Here is a 21,367-nt window from a genome sequence, read left to right as displayed (position 1 = left end):
CAGTTACATTCCTAAAATCATGGTTTTGGTGTTGTTTTTCATGAATGGGTTGCAGGGGTGGTTTCTCTTTAAATTTTGGTGCAAGAGTAGGTGTTGTACAATATGCACTACTCGAACTCCATCGGCACCGGTACAAGTTGCCCCAGTGACCAGAATGAAAAAGAAGAGGTCAGTAAGTTCCTCTGTCCCTTTTGATAAAGACCAAGTAAGGCCAGATAGCAGAGGGGAGGACTCTTCTGATGAAGATCGAGGAAAGAGTTCTTCTAAAGACGATAGGGGAGAGGCTTCTGCATCAGCCCAGGAGGAGGAATCAGATACACAGGTGATCATTAAATCCTTCTCTATGAAGGATCTGCGAAATATGAGAAAGGATTTTACCCGGAATGATGGTGAGACACTTGTCTCCTGGTTGCTCCGATGCTGGGATAATGGGGCTGATAGCATGGAGTTAGATGGTAGCGAAGCTAGGCAGTTAGGAAATCTGGCCAGGGTAGTATAGATAAAGCTCTTGGGAAAAACTCACAGACTCTCAGTCTCTGGAGGCGACTCGTATCAGCCATAAAAGGCAGATGTCCTTTTAAGGATGATATTGAATACCGCCCGATTAAATGGACCAGCATAGAGAAAGGTATTAAGTACCTGAGAGAAATGGCCGTGAAAGAGGTGATTTATGGTGACTGGGAAGTGAATGTAGATCCTGATGAAATGCCATGTAGACAACCTGTGTTGCGAAAGTTTGTACAGAGTGCACCACCAATGTATTCCCATACCTTGTCAATGCTGATTTCGGGAGTTGATGATGATTCACTAACTGTAAATGAAGTGGCTAGCAGAATGCGACAGTATGAAGATAGTCTTTCTCGTCCCCTCGCTGTAGCAGCTATGGAAAGATTAACTGATAAAACTGAGAAAATGATTGAGAAAAATGAGAAACTGTTTGATAAACTGTTTGATAAACTATCTAGGATGGAGGAGAGATCTTATTCTTCTCCTGCGCGGACCCATGTTGCAGCCATTAGGAGAAGACCCCCTCCTACAAAACTGATGCAGAGGAAACAACACGCTATGAAATATCCTGTGGTTTTTCCCCTGTGACTATGGAGAGGACATGAGTAAGTGGGATAAAAAACCTACCTCAGCCCTACAGGCACGAGTAAGTGAGTTGCAAGGTAACACAGATAGAAGAACAAATTATTCCAGGACTGCTGCTCCAGTCTGCAGGGGGCGGTTCTCTGGTCCAGGTAGAAACTCGTCTACTAATTACAGACATTAGAGGTGCCCTGCCTCCAGCCAGGAGGAGGAGAGGGACAACAGAGTTCATTGGACTGTGTGGATTCGATGGCCTGGCACATTAGAGCCACAAAAATATACAGCCCTTGTGGACACTGGTGCACAGTGCACCCTATTGCCATCGAATCATAAAGGGACAGAACCTGCGACTATTTCTGGAGTGACAGGTGGGTCTCAAGAACTGACTGTACTGGAGGCTGAAGTGAGCCTAACTGGGAATAAATGGGAGAAGCATCCCATTATCACTGGTCCAGATGCTCCGTGCATCCTTGGCATAGACTTCCTCAAAAGAGGGTATTTCAAAGACCTGGAAGGGTACTGATGGGCTTTTGGTATAGCAGCTGTAGAGATTTAGGACATTACACAGCTGTCTACCTTACCTGGCCTTTCAGATGACCCTTCGGTTGTGGGACTGCTGAAGGTTAAAGAACAGCAGGTGCCAATTGCTACTGCCACAGTGCATCGGTGACAGATTGATTGGCACCCAACATGGGGCCCGAACCCATGACCCTGAGATTAAGAGTCTCATGCTCTACCGACTGAGCTGTTCCTTTAGTATGTACCCAGCTATTTTGACTATGGAACAAAAATAAACATCCATATTAAAACTCAATCAAAGCCTTTAAAGTTCTTTTGCTTAGTTTTCAAGTGGAGCAAACAGTATAGATCAGTCTGACCCAGGAGACAAAGCTGTGGTCTCAAAGTGACTATTATTGTTAGAAAATTATTCCACATATGAGATTTAGAAAGATAAGTTCTTTTTCCACAGAATAGGCATAATTGAATGTTTACTTCTTTTCTTGAGGTCTTGAGGAGTAGCTTACTTAGCATGCATAGTCTGAAAGCCAAGTCCTTATTTTAGGAGGTAATTTAAACTGAATTGCACACGGGAGCCTGAATGCATCAATTTAACAGAGTTAGAAAATAATATGACAGTTTTGATTTTTGCTTTCACTGAAGAGAGCAGTGCAGAAGGAAAAATCAGTAAGCTTTTTGGCCTCAGTTGCATAGCATCCCAGCCACCTGACCTTGCACTTTCAGAAACTCTTCTGTATTAGACTGACACATTACTATTTTTTTTTTTTTCCCTGTAAAGTCTTTGACTCCCACCACATGGGAATTTTGTCTGAGGTAGGAAATAATTTAAAATGGCTTATTTTTAACATGGGTAAACATGGTTTACCTCATCGCTGTGGCCCTCATGTAGAATATGCATTCCTAGCGATAAGTAAATGTTTATTTTGCAGAAGCTGTTTTTCAAAGCTGAGTTTCTAAGCTGTCCGTTAATCACATAAAGCTCAAATGTGGGCATAGGTCTTTTTTTTAGGAATTTCTGATGTTTTGTGTCGTCACGTGTTCATTATGTCTATAACTTACTTTCTACGCAGTTTAAAGCACAGATTTAGTTTATAAAAAAACGATGTGTAGTCTGTGTATCCTTGAGAATCTGTTCACCTCTCTTCCTACCATTTTAGTTCCCGAATTTGCTCCATTAGCAGCCATGGCTTGGACTGAAAGCAGGAGATCAAATTCAGGGCTTTGCTTCTGGAACTCATCCCAGCTTTCAGCTACACACACTTTGGGTATATTCATTTTGGGGCATTTTGTGAAGAATACCTTGTATGCAGGCTGTTGCTTGCTCCTGACTTTGCCTCAATCCAAGATCAAAATTTAATTTCTTTCACTTCTCAGTGACTGCTGAGTATAACAATTTGAAGACCCAATTTAGGCTCTATTGAAAGAAAGATTTTATTGGCAGTTTTACAGAAGTAGTGAAAAATGTTAAGTAAAAGCCAGCATAGATATAAGAGTAAGTGTGACTGAAGTCTATATCAAAAAAGTTTTACCAACCTGTTCCTACTACTGTGTTGCAAAATATGTCTTAAAAATCTTGTACAGTGCAAAATGTCTTGCCTCACACTCCTTGAGAAGGTAAATGTTTCTGTCTGTGGGTATTACTGAGGATTCAGTGGGATATAATCCGTGGGTTCTGGCAGGTCATTATATATGCCTCAGTGAGTGGTTACGAAGCTTCCCATCCTGGCTGATCAAATTTAGCTTTCATTTAACAACATTTTTTGGAGAATGCTTTGATTGGTCTACATTTAAGCGTGAACTAATTAATCTGGGCTCGAAGCTTAAGAGCAGGACAGATAGATATGGCTTCTCAAGGAAGATAAGGACTGTTCAGCTCCCCTGTGAGACACAGCTGTGATGATGCAACCTTTGGGAGTCAGATTGGACTGTCTCAGCCCCCAGTGTGGGAAGCCAGTCAAACCATTTTATCCTTTCTTTTTCCATCTTTGGCTACCTGACATGCAAAGCTTCCAGCAGTTTTATTCTGGTGGGTTTGTCAAGTTTTTCACGTGGGGCAGCAGGAGCCTGGCAGCGTACAAACCTTTGAGGGTCAGCTGGGGAAAGCTCGTGTGTCAGGAAAGCTGACGCATTGGTCTGTGTTATTTCAAGCAGTGATGCTATGGTTGCCCCACCAGGTGCCTGGAATCTGGCACTTTGTCCAGGTCTCCTGTCAGAACCTCAACCTGTTTTGTGCCATGTATAAAGCTATTCTGCATTCGTTCTTTCTGTCATGTTGACTCACATTCACTTGACCTCTTTGCATATTACCTCCCAAAATTCAGTGTATATAAATATATATATGTGCTCTGAAAAGCTTTGGGTTGCTCTCTCACTCAACAGTTAGATGAACGTTTAACTTCTAAGCCACCTGGTCATTTCCAATCAGAAATATGTTTAGAAGTCTTGTTGAGTTCCCCAAGGTAGTTCTTCAGATGCTTTAAGACAACGCTACATTGAGTTGGAGCTTTACAAACAGGAGGTTGGAGAAGAGACCAGAGACAAAATAACTGAAGATAAGGAGTGCAGTGGAGATTTGACAGTGTTGATTTGAGGAGAATTCTAATTATCTGCATTTTCCTTTTTCTTTTCTTTTCTTTTTTTTTTCGGGGTGGGGGGGAGCAGTCCTCTCTGAGTAGAGGGAATTCTTCGCTAATAGAGCTTTGACTGCGGATGCTTGAGAAGTTTCTGGTCTGAAGGCTGATAATTGTAAGAGGATCATCCAAAAGACAAGTTTATAGCTCAGATGACAATGCTCTGAGCTGCAAGGCAGATAGCTGGATAAAGATTTTTTTGGCTGCTACATAGTGCAAAAAACTGTGATGTTCCCAGTCCTCCTAAAATAAAAAAAAAAAACCACCAAAACAAAAAAACACCCAACAAAAACTTTTGCACTTTTGAAATGAATAGGAGTTCGCTACTGAGGCAGGAGTTGATGATCTAAGAAAGACAAGCTGGAAGTTTGGGGAAGCAACAGCATTGCAATGAATTATTTTCCCTTCTTCATAGCCATAAAAATATAATTACTTTTGTACACTGGAGTATGGAGAGAAATAGTACTTTCAGCTTGGAAAAGAAATAGTGTATGGTCTACACTTAAAGCTCAAAATCAGTCCCAAACACAAATTTCCATACATTCCATGTAGACATTATTCTTTCTCTAAAAATAACTCAATCATCAGTAGCAAATCATGCAGTTCTTCATGTGAGGTACCGTGGATTGTGGGTTTCCAAGGTCAGGTTATCCCAAAGTCTGTTGGTTGGTCTAAGCATGCTAGTTTGAGCAGCTCTGCCATGAGGCACCTTTTGAGTTCACCCCCAGTCTTCTATTTCTTAGGACTTCCACAACTCAGTTGATAAGCTGTCTGCATTCGAAGGTCAGAAAGTGCAAAATCTTGCCTATGAGCACTCAAGAAGGGACAAGGCAGAATATCCAGACTCCTCTGGGAAGTACTGTTAGGAAGCTGACCAAATTCCTGTGGCAGTGCAGTACTGCTGAGATTGCGGAGGAGGCATGGTGGGGTTCTGCTGAGGACTTGGTATTCCAGGTAAATAGGCAGGTTCAAATTAAATAAAAGAATCAAAGTGATGATTGTGTCTCTTTTCCCAAGCTTGTTATGCCTGCCTCTGTTTAAATTGGACTCTGGACTGCTTTGTCTCAGCATTGAAAGTGGCAGCGTACCCCAGGACGCCCAAAGTACAGGAGCTGTCTCCTTTCTGATAGCAGAGACACAGGGGTCAGAAAGAGGACTTCTGCTTCCAGCCTCCTGTGTGATGGTGGGGAAGATGCCGAGTTCAAAGTTTCCAAAAAAATTAGAGCTTAAATTAATACTAGGGGAGGCAGGGATGGCCTTGGTCTAACAGGATGGCTCTGAGATGTACAGTGATATTGTATGACTCAGGAGTACACTGCCAATGCTGATGGTGAAGAACCAAGTCTGTCACACACGCATGCGTCCATTCGGCAGAAGTGTGTTTATTTAGCCATTTGTTTAAGTTTTAAAAAGCTCTGAGCCTTTGCCAGAGCTGCTGGGCTCAGCTTATTTCAAAATCAGTAGGATGATGGCTAAACATGGAATTGGTTCCTGATGTTGAAAAAATCCCCGTTTAATGACTCAATGCTCCTGCCCGGTAAAGGAAGGAAGGTATGAATATTTACTTTCCTGACAGAAGTGTTGCATCATTAATATCTGCACAGCTCTTCCGTATTAAATATTCTTGTCTTTTTATATTTAGTGCTGCATGAAAGAGACTTGTGTATGTGGGAGCTGTGGCTTGTCCCAGGGGCAGCAGCTCGGGAGTTCCGTGGTTGGAGGTGTGATGCTAATGCAGCAGCGCCTCTCATCCCATTGCTCTGTTTCTTCTGGATGCCTCGAAAGAGGCAATTTTCATCCTCTCAGATGTTGGTAATGACGTTAATGCCACATAGGCTTGGCCTGGTCTGTCAGCCCACGTGAAATATTCTGAACAGGAAATTCATCTTTACAGGTTTTATCAAACACAACTGAGTCAGGTGTGAAGTGCTCAGCTCTAAGGATTGGAAAGGGAAGCAGTGTGTAGCATTACGCAGCATTTCTCAAAGCCTGTCTGAAACGCTGGACACAAACTGCCAAGGGTGTGGCCTTATTTTATTACCGCGTAGGGTTCCTGGACTCAGTAATATGCTCAGACTTGCTGCAGTTTTTGGTGGAAGTAGGATCTGGCCTGTAGCCTTTAGATCTTGCATTTGGCAGTTACGTGTAGGCTTTTCTGTCTTGCCATGTCACCTTTTTTTTTTTTCCCCCTTGGTAAGTAGGTGAACATTTTATCAGCAATTTTTCATATCGTGAACTTAAGCTCTTGAATTTTTGTCTTGTTTGTTTATTGCAGCTGGTGCACAGGATAAAATTGGCTGGGCATTTGGCTTGGGTTTGGAGAGGCTGGCCATGATCCTGTACGATATCCCTGACATCCGACTGTTCTGGAGTGAAGATGAGCGCTTCTTGAAGCAGTTTATTGTGCCTCACATTTGGCAAAAAATAAAATTCCAGGTAAAATAATCTATATATATATGATAATAATTTTCTGTCAGGAAGAAGTGTGTTTAGCCCTAGAGAATATTTCATAATTAAAATTCTGTGCCATTAACAGATTAGGTTTTAAAGCAACAGCTTTCCAGCTATCATAATTCTCTGCTATACTGCAATAAAATCCAGCTTTTGATGATAACATTTTTTTCAGACAGATAATGTTGTGGGTTGCTGACGATACCCAATGAATATCTCTGTTCCGAGTAATAGCTAAGCATATATTTAACTTTTAAATCTATCCAGAATAGGGATTGATTTAGGCCTGTGTCTGTTTTGGGTATTTTCTTGAATTGTGTCCATAATTCTGTTTCATTATAAAAACGTGTTTGATGCTACATGTTCAAATACTGTAATATCTTCCCAATTTTTCCCATTGTTTTTGCTCTGCATTCATTGAAGTTAATGTGAGTTGCATTGTCAAACTTTGGTGAAATGCTTTGTGAACGTGCCTCGCCATCTTCAGTGTATCAGCTCTTCCCTCCGGGTGATAGCGGGGGGAGAGTGCAGGCTCAGCTTGTATTTCTTTTGTAACTCCTTTATTGAAGTGATTTTTGTAGTTGGATTGAGGGGAAATGCTACTTCCATAATATTCTTAGCATGAGCACGGGAAGGTTGAAGTCAGCTGGTATCGCTGGTGTTTGGGGGAGTTGAGCTGACATAGCTGCATAGATGCTTCATGAAGTCTGAAGTACTAAAGCAGCAAAACACTTTTTGCTGCTGCTTTTACCGTTTTCCTTGCTTTGTTTGTGAACAGCTTGATTATGTTTTTTTAAGAATTGAAAATTTAAAAGGGGAAATCAACAGTGATAATGCTCAGATGATATTTGAGCAGTCTCCACATCAAATCAGTAGCAGCATCCATGATTTTTTTAATTTGTGTCAATTCTGGCACATCTTTTCTGGTAGAGTCAAAAAGTCAAAATGGCGTTGGGGGGATGGGATAGGTTTTTTTGGTTGGGTTCTTTTCTTGTTGTTTTAGTTTGGTTTTTTGGTTGTTTTTGGTTTTGGGTTTGGCTGTTTTTTGTGATACTGTCATTGGGGTATTCAGATTGCAGTTATCAGTTACAGAAAGAAGACAGGTTTTTGCCGCTGTTCCTGAAGATGGGTCTGCCTGTAGGTTTCCCTGATCTTCTATGGAATACGTGTTGTTCTTTTCGATAAGGAGCGCTCAAGTGTCCTTTTCAGCCCATATCTTTCTGATTGGCATTGCTCCTAAGGAGCACGGATTTTGTCTTAGTTTATAGATTGCAATCTGATCTCTGATGGAACTAAGATGAGATTTCTTGCTTGCTTTAAAATTGTGGATCCAAGACTCAAACTGATATTAGCAGTAGATTGGGGTTTTGGGAAAAGGCCCAGATTGTCCAAATGATACGGTCTGATGTTGAAGGTGAGCCAAAGAGAGGGCTGGGTGTCTGAGTTGCATATCATTTTCATGTTCAACTGCAGATAAAGTCAGGTGTAGTGAACCGATCTGAAGATGACATTGGCATAGGTTATTGTGGATAGTCTCAGAGGTAAAGACAGGGTTTCTAGGAAGCTAAAAGTGAAAGAAATCTTTTTTCTTTTTCTTTTTTTTCTTTTCTTTTTTTTTTCTTTTTTTTTTTTTTTTAGTTGGTGTTGGCTGGGAACCTTAGCTGAGCAGGAGTCACTGGCAGCACATGGTTTTGCACTGTTTTGCTGGGTAACTGTCTGTGTCATCAATAGGAGAGTGGTGACAAGTCTTGGTAGGTCTTTAAGCATGTCTTCTTGCTGAGAAGCGTTGGTTTCAGCTGGCATTGGTTCAACTTGGAACAGGGAGACAAGTTCTACAACCCAGAAGTGATGTTGTAGAGAGAGTCATGAAGTTGAGGCTTGCTGGCTGAGATAACATTTTGAAGTAATAACGTGGATCAGGAGGTATGATGCAATAGGTGGAGGACTTCAAGGAAGAGAAATATTGTCAGCTGCCACTGAGCTCTAATCTGGACCAAAGGGAAAGACCAGAGTAATATTGCTGGGACATTAACTACTCCTTTATCACATTAATATGTTGGCAGTTGTCATATCCCAACAAATAGGCCAATGGGAAGTATACAGATTGGGAGAATGAGGGATATGGGAGAGGGGCAGCAGAGGTGGAAAGATGGATTATTTTCAAGCTTTTCTTTCTCTCTTCTAAACAAAGGATATGGACAATGTTTTAGTCTGGTATCAAGCACTTCTTAGGTAACTTTTTTCATTTTTTTCCCTTCCCCCCCAGCCCCTTCCCTTTTAACACATACATACCAACACCCCAGTTGGACGTCTCATCTTCAGTTTTGGTAGAATAGTTCTTCCTAACTCTTAGTTTGTATTTTTTAATTCTGTCTCTAAATATAAGAGACTTGAGGCGAGCTTAGTTTTTTGTTTAAAACCAGCTTTCCAGCTTTACCAGCTTTCATATGTTATCTTACATAGAGCTTTTTCAGCTCAATACTGTACGCGCTTCTAGTACATACTGGCATTACTTATTAAAGGGTTAATGACCCTTCAAATGAGAATACTGAGAAATAATCTTTGGTGCTACCGTAAAATTTTGGGTGATGGGAGTTAATACCCAGGGTTGGTTATTTTATGTTTTGTGTTATTTTTCAGGTATGCTGTAAAACCAAGTTAGCAGACCTTCTGCACCTGTCTACTTTCTAAAGAGTCATAATTAGTAAATCACATGGTTTATTCATATCATATTTGAAAGAAAACTTTTAGCCTGTCTTCCAGTGTTGATGTTGTAAGAAATCTCAATGAATATTAAAAAAAGTCAGATTTTCTGCATGCAAGGCCGTGCAGTACTTTTCAGCCTGACTGAACTGAACCAAGACAGACCAGGTGTTCTGAGAGCCTTTCATTCCACAAATTGAATCCCACAGCCTCAGAGGGCCTGGGTAAATGTCCATCCTTTATGTGCTTAACTGAGACAGACCTCTCAACCTTTGGATGCTCCCATCATCCTTTCTTATAATCTGAATGTTATCCACCAACACAAATATTTTTCTTTCTATTCATTAAAATGTTCTTCAAATACATGAAGTCCACGCTACATAGCAGTAACCTTTAATAATAGCAGGGCTAAAGATACTCTTGTTCAAAAATGGAATTTAATTGGAGCATTTGCTTGGGACTTAAAAGTATATATTCTGTGCCTTTTAACCTGAATGTGTCAGAATTTTGCCTGTGTCATCAGTTGCTCAATACACGTGTGCAGGCTTCAGTAGGTCAAAAAGCTGCTGGGAAAAGCTGACAGTGCTTGTACCATTGTGGCCACTCAGCACAGCAGTGTTAGAGTGGCGCTCCCCACAGACCAGATTATTGCATTGATCTGGATTACCAAATCGCCCTGGCTATAATTTGACACAAGTCAAGGCAGTGTGGGGGATCAGAGGCCCTCAGTCACTTGTGCAGGGCTTCTGCTCAGGCTGTGAAATGAAAGGCTGAGGATGGGCAGGGCAGGAAAGACTAAGCGCCTGCAAGGACTAATGCAATGAAACGAACGGCTTGGATTCGATCTAGTACACTGTGTTACATCTGTGTTCGTCAGGGCTCTGAGCATAATTCCATGTAATCCCTTTCTGGTTCATGCTGAGACAGCATTTTTACCAAAAACACATGTGTCCGTGGGCTGACAACTCCCAAGAAAAGGTACGAAAATGAAACGACATTTAGGGAAGGAAGGCACTCACAGTTCAGATGGAGTGCGGTGTGCCCAGAGGTGTTGATTAAGACGAACGGTCTCTGGCAGCAGGATGGTTCCTGGAACCTCCATCATTTTGCTGCCACGGCGAGTGAGTGGCATGTCATGTCAATTGACTGCTGATGCATTCTCTCCTCACAAAGTCACTTTCATTCGATGCTGCTGGAGGCTGTGGCTGCTGTTGTTTTAAATAATTATTTATTTTGATTGCAGATGAGTCTTGTGGCCTGGACTGAGGTCAAGCAGAAGCATGTTTATACTGTTCTAAAGGATGCACTGGTACAGAGGGAATCTGGATAAAATTCCTAGCTAAACTTCAGACTCCCTCTGTGAGATTATGGTAACTGCTTTCTTCTTTTTTCCTCATTCCTGCAATATCTGCAATAAACCTAGAACACCTACTTTGTAACACCCCCTCACATCATCTCGAGGGGCTGCATCTTCCTTGTATCTGCTGGCACACGCAGTCTCTCCAGACTCAGTTCTTTTATAATAACCTGTTAGCTTCAATAATCAAAATAATAGACTTTCTAACCAGGATCATTCTGGTGGCGCCAGGATAGACAAACCTCCTCGAGCAGCTCTGCTGGGAGACCTGAGGGGCTAGTAACCACTGGCGGTGGAGTGAGGAGGGTTGACAAGCAGCTTGAATTGACACTGTTCACCTCCCGCACAGCTGTAGCCAGAATGGTGTATGTAGCCCTAACCTAGGAGACTGTCTCTGCTTTGAAAAGTGAACAGTAAAGGTTGGCAGAGATGAGAAAAAGTCTGTCTTCAGAAAGATGTAGTTGTGTGGAAAGAAGTGATTATATGGGTAAGGAAATCAAAGTGGATGATGATTTCTTCTGTGCAAGATAGCAAAGGCTGGGCCTCACTCACTTTGCCTTTGCTCAGTGTGCCGTAGGAATTAAGCCCCTATTTTAATGACAAAGGATTTATCCAGTAGCCCAGTTTGCACCATTTGCTACATATGTGAGCCCTCTTGTTCACACAGTTGCACAGTACAGCTTTTTTGCCTTACTGTGCACTTTTCAGTTTTCTGAGACAGACATCATCCCTGTGCATCTTTCCTGTGCACATACCTGATTGTTGCTGGGAGAGATATAGCTTGTCCTGAAGCTTTAGAAGATGCTGAAAATAAAATGCACCGGCAGGTCCAAGGGGAAACTTTTGCAGATTAAACTATCTTCGTCTATATCCTTTATTCCATGCTTGAGAAGGAGAGCATCCAATGTATAAGCCAGCCGTTTCAACCAGTTTGATCATATTACTTTCACTGCACAGGGTGGGTCTGTCTGATCCATAAGTAGTATGCTACCCCATATAATTTATATTTATCTTCTTAGTCTGTGATTAGCTTTATTTTCCAATAAAACGTAAATAGATTCTCTGGCTGCTACATTTTCAGATATTTTTCATCAAGATTAGGTAACTCCATGCTTAAATGGTTATTCATTTATTATGTTTACTTTCTAATAGTGCATCTATTAAAGGCAAATATGCAACCATTAGTATGTAAATTTAACTTGTATGTCTGAACAAATGAGGTACAGCCTTGACTGTGATTTATTGTCTAATTACGTTTACTGTAATTGAAGATATATAATGTGTGTGTGCATGCATGTGGAGGTACAACAGAAAATAGATGGTGGTGTAGCATAAACATTTTATTGGCATGACTTTGGGAAGGTTGAATTTCTTATGAGTGACTTACGTAGACCATCTGAAATGAATGTCAATAAAACCTTTACAGTGATGCATATCATCTTAAGTTTGTCTGTATACTCTGCAGAACATTGTGAAACTCCTTTTTTTTTTTTTTTTTTTTTTTTTTTTTAGTGTTGGATAGGCATGGAAAGAAGGCAAAAGCTTCTTCATTGTGGAGATGCTGCACGATTAGATTAGAAATCACTTGATCATCAAGTCTTCTCTCATAAGGATGTTAAATCTCATATCGTTTGTAGCCAGTGCTGGTATTGAAGCTTTAGGAACCTGAACCCTCTGGCCCCAGTCAGGCAAAGTACTGAAGCACATGCTGAGCGTTAAACTTGTGAGTAGTCCCATTTAAATCAATGGAATAGTTCCTGTGCTCAGGCAAACATAACCTTAAATGCCTAGATAGTTTCAGGTCAGAGACTGCTGTACTTCCTGGGATCCAGCTGAGAGCGATCAGTGCCTTGCCGGGCTGAAGCAGAGGAAGCTTTCAAAATGGCTGTTACAAGCAATAAGAGTTTAATCTGACAAACCACAAACTTAATTTGCAAAATCTTTGATCCAGGCCAGTTTTACTGATCCACACTTGGGTAAAGAAAGTCAACAAGCAGCATCTGGAGAGAAAACAGGACTTGAATTGCCATTCTCAACACAAGACAGTTGGCTGAAAACCCAGGAAGAAAAGAAGAAAATAGGGGCCCTGAAATAAGAGAGAGTGGATGGACAGTCACATGAGACTGGATACAAGAAAAACAAACCACTGAGATAATACAAAGTAAGACGAAGGTAGAAGAGAGAAGAGCTGTACTTTGGGCATTGGGGGCAATATGAAAAAGTTGGTGGGCAAACAGAGAAAGTTTAAACAAGATGGGGTGGGGGCGGGAGGCAGGGCAGGAAGAGAAGAAAGACAAAGAAAAGGAGAGTAGGTTTAAGGCAAAAAGCTGTTGAGACTGATTCAAAAGTCTTTTTCTAAATCAATCAGAAAGTCTTCCCAGACTTTGTACTGTACACATCTACTCGTGATCTCATTTTGAAAAATCAAAAAGTATGAATGACCACAAAAATTATGACCACAAGCCATCAAAACAATTCTGTACTTTAAAGTATTACCATCAGTCTCGGGGTGGGAGGTGGTGTTGAAAGCAAGGAATGTGTTTCCGAGAGTAATGATTGAAACATTTATAGCAGCTCTCCAAAACTCAGGCATACCTCAAAAACAGGAGTAATGAAAACTGGTATACCCAATGCTATCCTGTCCTAATTTAATTTTGTGGACTTTTAAGTCCATGTCTAAAAATAAGTTGATTACATACCAGTGAACTGCAAATGAATAATGTGGCTTTTCCATCATATGCTATAGTAAAGAGATGCTCAGACACACACACAATTTCACTGGAGCACAACTGGACCTGTGTGCTCAGCCTTTCAAGGTAATGAACTTTCCAAACACATTCAGGGCTTGCTTTCTCTGTCTATTCTTAGCTTTTTATTTCCCAAAGTAAAACCTGAGTGAGCTTGCTTACCACACCTATTGGCTCTATAGACTGTCTGTCTCTTGTTTAAAAGAGAGATTGCGTCTGACACTGTACAGTAGTTCAGATGTGGGAGGGTGTTGAAGAGTCTTACCTGTGTTAGCTCAGTGTGCTAGGAACAGCAATATGGAAATCAAAGGAGTACCCTGTCTTATCTTCCCACCACATCTTTACCTTGGCTTTCATTCGTCTTCATAGTCCTAGTATCTAAGGCTAATTCAAGTTGGAAGGGACTTCAGGAGATATTTAGGCCCACCTCCTCCTCAAAGTAGGGTCAGCTCTGAGGTCAGGCCAGGTTGCTCAAGACATTATCCAGTTGGATCTTGAAAACCTCCAAAGATGGAAACTGCACAAGCTTTTTGGGCAACCTATTCCACTGCTTGACTGTTCTCATGGTGAAAAAGTTTTTTCTTATATCCATTCTGAAATTCTCTTGTTCTGGCTTACATCCATTGCCTCTTATCCTCCCACCATGCATGGAAGTGGAAAGCCTGGGTCTGTCTTGTTGATGGCCTCCTTATATGTACTTGAGTTTGCTGTTAAGTTCCCCTGAAACAGTCTCTTCTCCATACTGAACAAACCCAGCTCCCTCAGTCTTTTCTCACAGGACAAATGTTTCAGCCCCCTGATCTTCTTGGTGGCCCATTGCTGAAATTACTCCAGTTTCTCAATGTCTTTCCTGTGTTGGGAGAGGCAAAACTGGATGCAGTACTCTAGATGTGGTCTGACAAGCACTGAGTAAAGAGGGATGGTCTCTCCACTCAATCTGAAGGCTGTGCTCCTGTTGATACAGCCCAAGATGCTCTTGGCCTTCTTTGCTGCCAAGGAGTACTCATGCCCAGTTGCTGCCCACCAGAAACCCCCAGGTCCTTCTCAGCAGACCTGAGTTCTCTTTGCATGTTTTCTTGATAATCCCTTATGTGGCTTATCAAGGAGATGGTGCTTTTCTTCACTGTCAGGGCTCTTCATAGCCTGTTCTCCTCTAGCAGCTCTTAGTCCTTATGCAGAAACTGATACCTGCCTCAAATTGGACAGTGATTTCAGCATTTCTTCCCACTTGTTAAATGTTCATGCATTTTGGGGTTTTCTCTGATATTCCTTCTCACACTGGGAAGGAGCTCTCTGGGATACACTCTTCCCTGTTCTTTTTCAAATCTCTCCTTCGCAAGCTCCCCATTTCTTATGATGCCCACCAAAACAGCTGTCTGCAGATGTCTGAGGTGGTGAAGAGCTGAGAGACCTATCTGTCATTTTTATGAGTTTCATTTCACGGCTCCAGCGGACTCTACGTCCAGCCTTCATCTGCTTGTTGTCATTTGTCATCAGTTAGCACCTCAGCTTTTAGGGGCAGGAACCATCACTGGACTCCACATTTTAATTCTGGATTTGTGAAATGCTTAGTGTGCCAGAACCCAGGCCCATGACTAAGGCTGCTCTGAGATGTTATTACTGAAAATCTTGGTAAAAATAACCACTGACGGGGGATGTGGTTCCCAGCAATCCAGCTGCTACCCTTTGAGCTAATACCAATGATGCAGGTTTTCACGCATACCCTGTTTCCATCCCTGCGCCCACCCATTCCAATCTAGTCTTACTGATGGCCTCACATTGAACCTGGACAAATCAGCAATAGTTTAATTCCTTTCTGCTTGTACTTGGAAAAATGTCAATAGCCCTTTGTGCTTAGATTAGTTAGTGTTATTTATTTTACGTAGTATCTCCATCCATTGTCTGCTGGAGCACCAAAAGGCGAAGCAAATCCATGTCTTCCATCTAGCAGCCACCTTGATAATAGTCAGATGTACAGAGAAGCCTATGATATTCATTAGCAAAAACAGAGCTCTTTTCCCCTCCTTCACCTGTGTTCCTTGAAAATACTTTAAGTAATTCTAGGTTGTTTTCACAGTCTTAGAACATTTGAAAACTCTCCTGTTCACCTTGATTAAGTTGTCACATGCCAGTAGTAGATTTGGTCTTGCTGGTGGTGACTTGAAGCAAAATAGCTGGTTTCAGCAGTTCTTTCTGGATGTTACGAGTTTTCTGCTTCGTACACAACTGTCCCAGTTGGAATTTGTTTAGAGTGGGTGGAGTGTGTGTGAATATACATATAGAAAGAGCAAAAAATTTCATACTTACTTTCAGTTTCCTGTGCTAACACACAGTTAAATCACCAATAGAGTTTTTATGACATGGCAGATAATTCTAAAACCTGAATGTAATAAAGTGGTTCCTCAAATTCTCAGCTATGTGGGTAGTCCAGGGCTTTACTAACAAACCTAGGGAGTGCCACAGGGGTTTTTGGAAGCTTGCAGTGTGAAATTACCAACATGTCCACCTGGAAGATGTACTCTTTTTTGACTGCAGGTCAAGTCAGAGACAGCAGTTGAAAATTCTCTCCAATGAAGGATTTTGGTGGGTTTATGACTGCTCTGTACGACTTGTTCCCAGAGCCTTAGTTCTCACAATATCAGGATGAGAAGCATAATTTTTTGTTCTTTTCTGTGTACCCATGTTCCCGTGTACTGTTCTGCTGTGCTGTTCTAGTTGCACCGCAGCAGCTACTCCTGTGGCTACACTGTGAGGTGGATTAGGGACCCGTTTTCCTCTGCAGTTTCTCAAAGCCATATCAGTTCACTGATCCACTTCTCAGTGTTGCTCCATGCCCTCAGCACAGCTGAGGAGACAGCACTTTTATTTTTGGAGGCAGGATAAAACCAGAAGTGACTGGGGAAAGATGGGAGGAAAAAAAATCTGCGAGGTGGCTTTGCCTCTGGATATCGTGCAACAGCATCGTGGCCTCCATGCATAAGCAGCACAAGGGAAAGGTCACAGATCAGTGAGGAAAGTGAGCAGCCTGGGTGGAAAGAGGAGCCTTTAGCTGGGAGTCTTCTGCCTTTTCCTTCCATGTACCTTGGACATCCAGAACATCCGTCCTGAAGGAAAGAAGGAAGGAGTCGAGAAGTACTGAAAGAAAAGTCAAGGACTAGAGAAGAAAGGAAAAAGTAACTTGGATGAAGACATATGGCCATTCTTGTTGAAAGTTTTTTGTCATTTAGTTTCCAGTGGTGACACACAACTGTGCAATGCTCGCAAAGATCTGAAGGCCACTGAGTCTGTAGATGTGTCCTGTGGATTTCAAATTGGGCTCTTTATATCTTCCCAAACATGCTTGCCATTGTCCTTCCATGCAATTAATGTAAAAATACTTTCACATAAAAAAAAAGGAATATTACCTCTTCAAAAACAAAAGAAAGAGTCAAGATTACTTTTTTTTCTGTGTCTGCAGTATGGAAAGTTGGAACGAAATGTCAGAAACCCAGCCTCTCACAAGGCTTCACGTTTTTTGTAGGCAAAAGCCAATGCAACCCAAAGTACACCTGATACTATTTAAATGATTACTTAGCAAAAAGTTCAATAAGCTTCAAAAAGCATGTGTTACTGTGGTTTGCTCTGATCTCTAAACCTCATAGATTTGCAGTTTGACTAGTTGAGGCTCTTTAAAACAAATAGCTCACAAATGAGTAATTCTGCTGCTGAATATATCAACCAATCTTTATTGCATCCCGAATGGTGAAGTATAATGGTCATACAAAGTGCTTAAATAAGCCATGGAGCAATTTCCAGCAGTGATATATATGCTGAAACCCACATTAAATTAATATTAGGTGAAGAAGTAAACCTGGAAATCTAAAATAACAATAGATTTCATATTGGTTATGTGAAGCTATGAGAATCAGCTGCTGGTGGTTTTGACAGGAATCCGCAGATGTTCAGAGCTTTCAGTCTTACTGTCTAAAAGTATGTCGCTGGTAAGGAGGGTAACCCCTACACTTTTGCCAATATTTTTCCAGTATTGGTTTAATTACAGTGTGGTGAATAGAATTCTGGCTAGGAGGATGGCACAATAACTATCTTGACTTTAGTCTTTGTTCCTCACCTGAGAAGTGACTCAGTTTGCCTGCTTAGGAATTCTATTTTCCATGCTGTTTACAGCTTTAGATGTCTTGTACCTCCTGCCTCAGCATGTCTTCTCCAGTACTATCCTAGGGCAGAAAGTTCTTCAGGACGGGGGCTATGCTTTTGTGCTCTGTCCACCTAATGGGACCCTGGTTTCCGACGGGCAGTCCTAGGTACTTATCACAATCTGAATATTGGCATGCCTACAGCAGGGTTAAATACATCTTTGTGAGTGTACATTATGCATTTGTTGTAAGAATAAACTGCTGTTCAAAATGTGCCTAAGCAGTTATGCTATGCAAGTCTGTCTTCAGAGGCTCTAATTCTTTTTACCACTTTTGGATAAAAAGGTGAGTTTTGTCACACATGAGTTTACTTGATAGCTGTTTTAACAGTTGTGCCAATGTTTTATGTGCAAAAGATACGTCTTGCAAAGAGCTTTTGATAAAGTGGTCTCTAAAGTCATGCTTTAAAGCCCTACAGTCATCATCTGCATCATGATTAGCCATTGCAGCTCAGCTGTAGAGCGTCCCTAGGAAACGAGGGCTGGGGAGAACAGTCTGGGAGCATGTGTGTGTGTGCGTGAACAGGAGCACCTTTTGAAGTACATGGTGTTAATAAAAAAACCCTGATTTTCAGCTACCACCTCTCTGATCAGAATTTGAATTAGGCTACAGAGAATAGCCAAACAACAGAAGGCACAATTGGGAAGAACTGTATTATTCTTGTTATACCTGCCCTCAATTTCCTTCATCTTGCTAGTCTGAGAGACACATGGACCATAGTAGTGACAGCCTAAAACAAAATGTGACAAGTAAGTAGTGCTTTGGGGTGCATATGCTGCAGAGGATTTGTTTTTTGCAATTTTCTAAAAATTGATAATGGGAGGAAATCACCTCTTTTGAGGATTGCTTGCATCCTCCTGCTCCTGCACACGTGTTAAATCCAGTTTGCATAATTATTCCCACATGTAACCTGTTCTTCTAAGTCAGCAATAGTGAACCCATTTTCTGATTCTTGTAAAATAAGGAAAGGTGTTAAAGAAATACGTGTTCTGCACGAGGATTGTGCTTGTAGAGATTTAAATGTTTTTTATATTTTGTCATTGCATACTTAAATGCTTAGTGTACTTTTTATGCTTTTTGTGCTTGGTCTGTTCTCAGCTTATGGCTTCTCTGTAGTTTTCTGGTTTTAAGTGTTGTTACTCTTTAACAAGAGTGTAGCTTTAGGAAAGCTCAGGGTCTGCCTGAAAGGAAAAATTAAAGGCTTTTCTCCCTCTTCTGAGTATTGAACAAGTGAGTAGAGCCTTTCATTTCTGTTTCTGTCTAGCTTAGCTACTGTTCTTTAAAGTTAGATACTGATTTTTAGCTTGCTACCCTACCCTGGTGTTTTATTATTGGTTTTGCTCTTTGGAGGTTGTGGTTTGTATGAATTTAGTACTTAAGGGGGAAAAAAGTGAAAGCGACTACTCTGGAAACTAAAGTACTTGATTTTGCCAAGAGTCTTTGCAACTTGGGCAGTTTCCCTAAGTGAAGAAGGAAACCCAGCTATTTTAGTGGCACTGGAAAACATGAAGAATATTTCAAAACCACCAGTAATCTGCTCAGGTAAATTGCTGTACGTGGCAGTTAGGATCTTTTAATTTCCTAGGGAGCATAGATTTTTATGATGTAGTATCTACAGTGGCGTTTCCCAGATTAGCTCATAAATCTGAGAAGCGTAAAAAGATGAGGACATTCCTTTGTAGCATAGCAATGCCCAGGGCATTATATGAAGTTGTACCTGGACAAAGAAATACGAAGCGTCATTGCCTTTGTCTTCAAAATCTCTATGCTTTTTAGGATGGATAGAGGAAAAAAAAAAACACACAAAAGCTTGTTAGGTGGGAAGAAGGTCTTTTCAGGTGTTGCATGTGCCTGTAAGATTTGTGATGCTGGCTTTTTTTGGTGAAAGTCATATTCAGGTGTTTTGGAGATTCTGCTGTTTAAACAATAACTCTCTGGAATGGTGGGTTTAATGAGCAGAATAGGAAATATAATCAACAGTGTTTTATATGAGATTTTTTGTCTAAGCTGAAATAAAATGTTGGGTGCAATTTGTTTCCATTGTTATGCTATGTATTTGGAAGAAATACATCTTCATATTGCTGCAGTCTCTTTCCAAATACTTGCATTCTTTATTTAGATATAAATCTTTTATATGAATTGTTGATGTGTGCAGTATTTTAGCCCACTGAGCTATTTATCTCGGCGTTATTATTAAGCATAATGAGAAAATACATACAAACCAAACTATCAGAAAGGAGGAAACCAGACTTCTGAGCGTGGCTAACACTGAATGCTTACAGCAACCAGTGCCTTCTGCAGGAATTGCAGGTGCTCAGCACTGCTGAAGAAGACATTCTTAGTATCTGCTGAGAAATTGGGGGTTTTGCTGACTAATACCATTTTATAGCCTGTTGCTCGGAGGCATAATAGATATTTTTTTAGAAAAATGCAGGATTGGTACATACAGTCTTTACTTGTTGACGGTTTGATTTCTGAGGTCTGTCTTCTCTGCCCTTTTTACCCCTGCTTCAAAAAACCTGATAGAGTGATTCTGCCTGTGGCGTGGGAGATTTGGGTAGGAAGGACAGACAGAATACGGACAGCCTGTGCAAAAGGCAGTGTTAAGGGTTGATTATTAGGTTTGGTGTGAGAATCCACTTTACCATTTTGGTGATTCCGAATGACTGGATCCTTCCCCAGGACACAAGCTTGCTCATTTTCTATAGACAACACCAGAACGTGATAAATAGATTGCCCCATCTGTTCCTGTTTGTGTCGCAACAGTTCTGTGGTAGCAACTGCTCAAATGGAAAAGGGATACAAAAAAAAGCATTTCTTGGCTTTTAGTTGTTTTGCAGTGATATATCTGTGTTTGAAATGGGAGAAGATTAGCGCCATGAAACCAGCTAGCTCAGTAGGCCATCAACTGGGAGGCTGGGGAAGAAGCATGAGGAAAATGCATATTTTTCCACTGTAGACCTAGAAGCGCTATAGGAACGTGTCAGGCTAATCTCTTCTTCACCCTGGTGCTTTAAAAAGGGGGTTGTAAGAAGCTGAGATGTGGGCGTGAATAGTAGAGACACATCCCTTTTGGTAGTCCTGGTGAGTCCTATCTGTTCTATCAGAATGAGAAATTATTTTTGACTAATCAAACACAGAGCAGAAAGTCCATCGTCAGTATTTAGAAATCATTTATTTTTTTTTAGTGGTTTTTATAATCAGATCACAAGTGGTAAGGCATATCCAAATCATAGAATCATAGGGTTGGAAGGGACCTCTGGAGATATCTAGTCCAACCCCCCTGCCAGAGCAGGGTCGCCTAGAGCAAGTTACACAGGAACATGGGTCCAGGCGGGTTTTGAATGTCTCCAGTAGATGGAGACCCCACCACCTCTCTGGGAAGCCTGTTCCAGTGCTCTGCCACCCTCAAAGTAAAAAAGTTCCTCCTCATGTTTAGGTGGAACTTCCTATGCTCAAATTTGTGCCCATTACCTCTCGTCCTGTCGCTGGGCACCACTGAAAAGATCCTGGCCCCATCCTCCTGACACCCATCCTTTAAGTATTTATAAGCATTGATAAGATCCCCCCTCAGTTGTCTTTTTTCTGGACTGAAGAGACCCAAATCCCTCAACCTTTCCTCATAAGAGAGAGGTGTTCCAGTGCCCTAATCATCTTGGTAGCTCCCTGCTGCACCCT

The 21,367-nt window shown here is 41.4% G+C and overlaps 1 protein-coding gene across 6 annotated transcripts in view; it reads left to right on the top strand.

Moving 5' to 3' along the window:
• FARS2 (phenylalanyl-tRNA synthetase 2, mitochondrial) overlaps positions 1-21,367 on the top strand; it is a 253,897-nt gene that overhangs the window by 141,652 nt on the left and 90,878 nt on the right. For all 6 annotated transcript variants that reach the window (XM_063325965.1, XM_063325964.1, XM_063325961.1 and 3 more), the window contains one exon: positions 6,514-6,674. In XM_063325965.1, the coding sequence (XP_063182035.1) occupies positions 6,514-6,674 (161 nt within the window). The remainder of the gene's footprint in view (positions 1-6,513; positions 6,675-21,367) is intronic.

Source organism: Chroicocephalus ridibundus, chromosome 2, assembly GCF_963924245.1.
Source record: "Chroicocephalus ridibundus chromosome 2, bChrRid1.1, whole genome shotgun sequence".
NCBI classification, from domain to species: Eukaryota; Metazoa; Chordata; class Aves; order Charadriiformes; family Laridae; genus Chroicocephalus; species Chroicocephalus ridibundus.
Note: the sequence above shows the minus strand (reverse complement) of the source record. Positions and strands in the feature narration are given on the sequence as shown.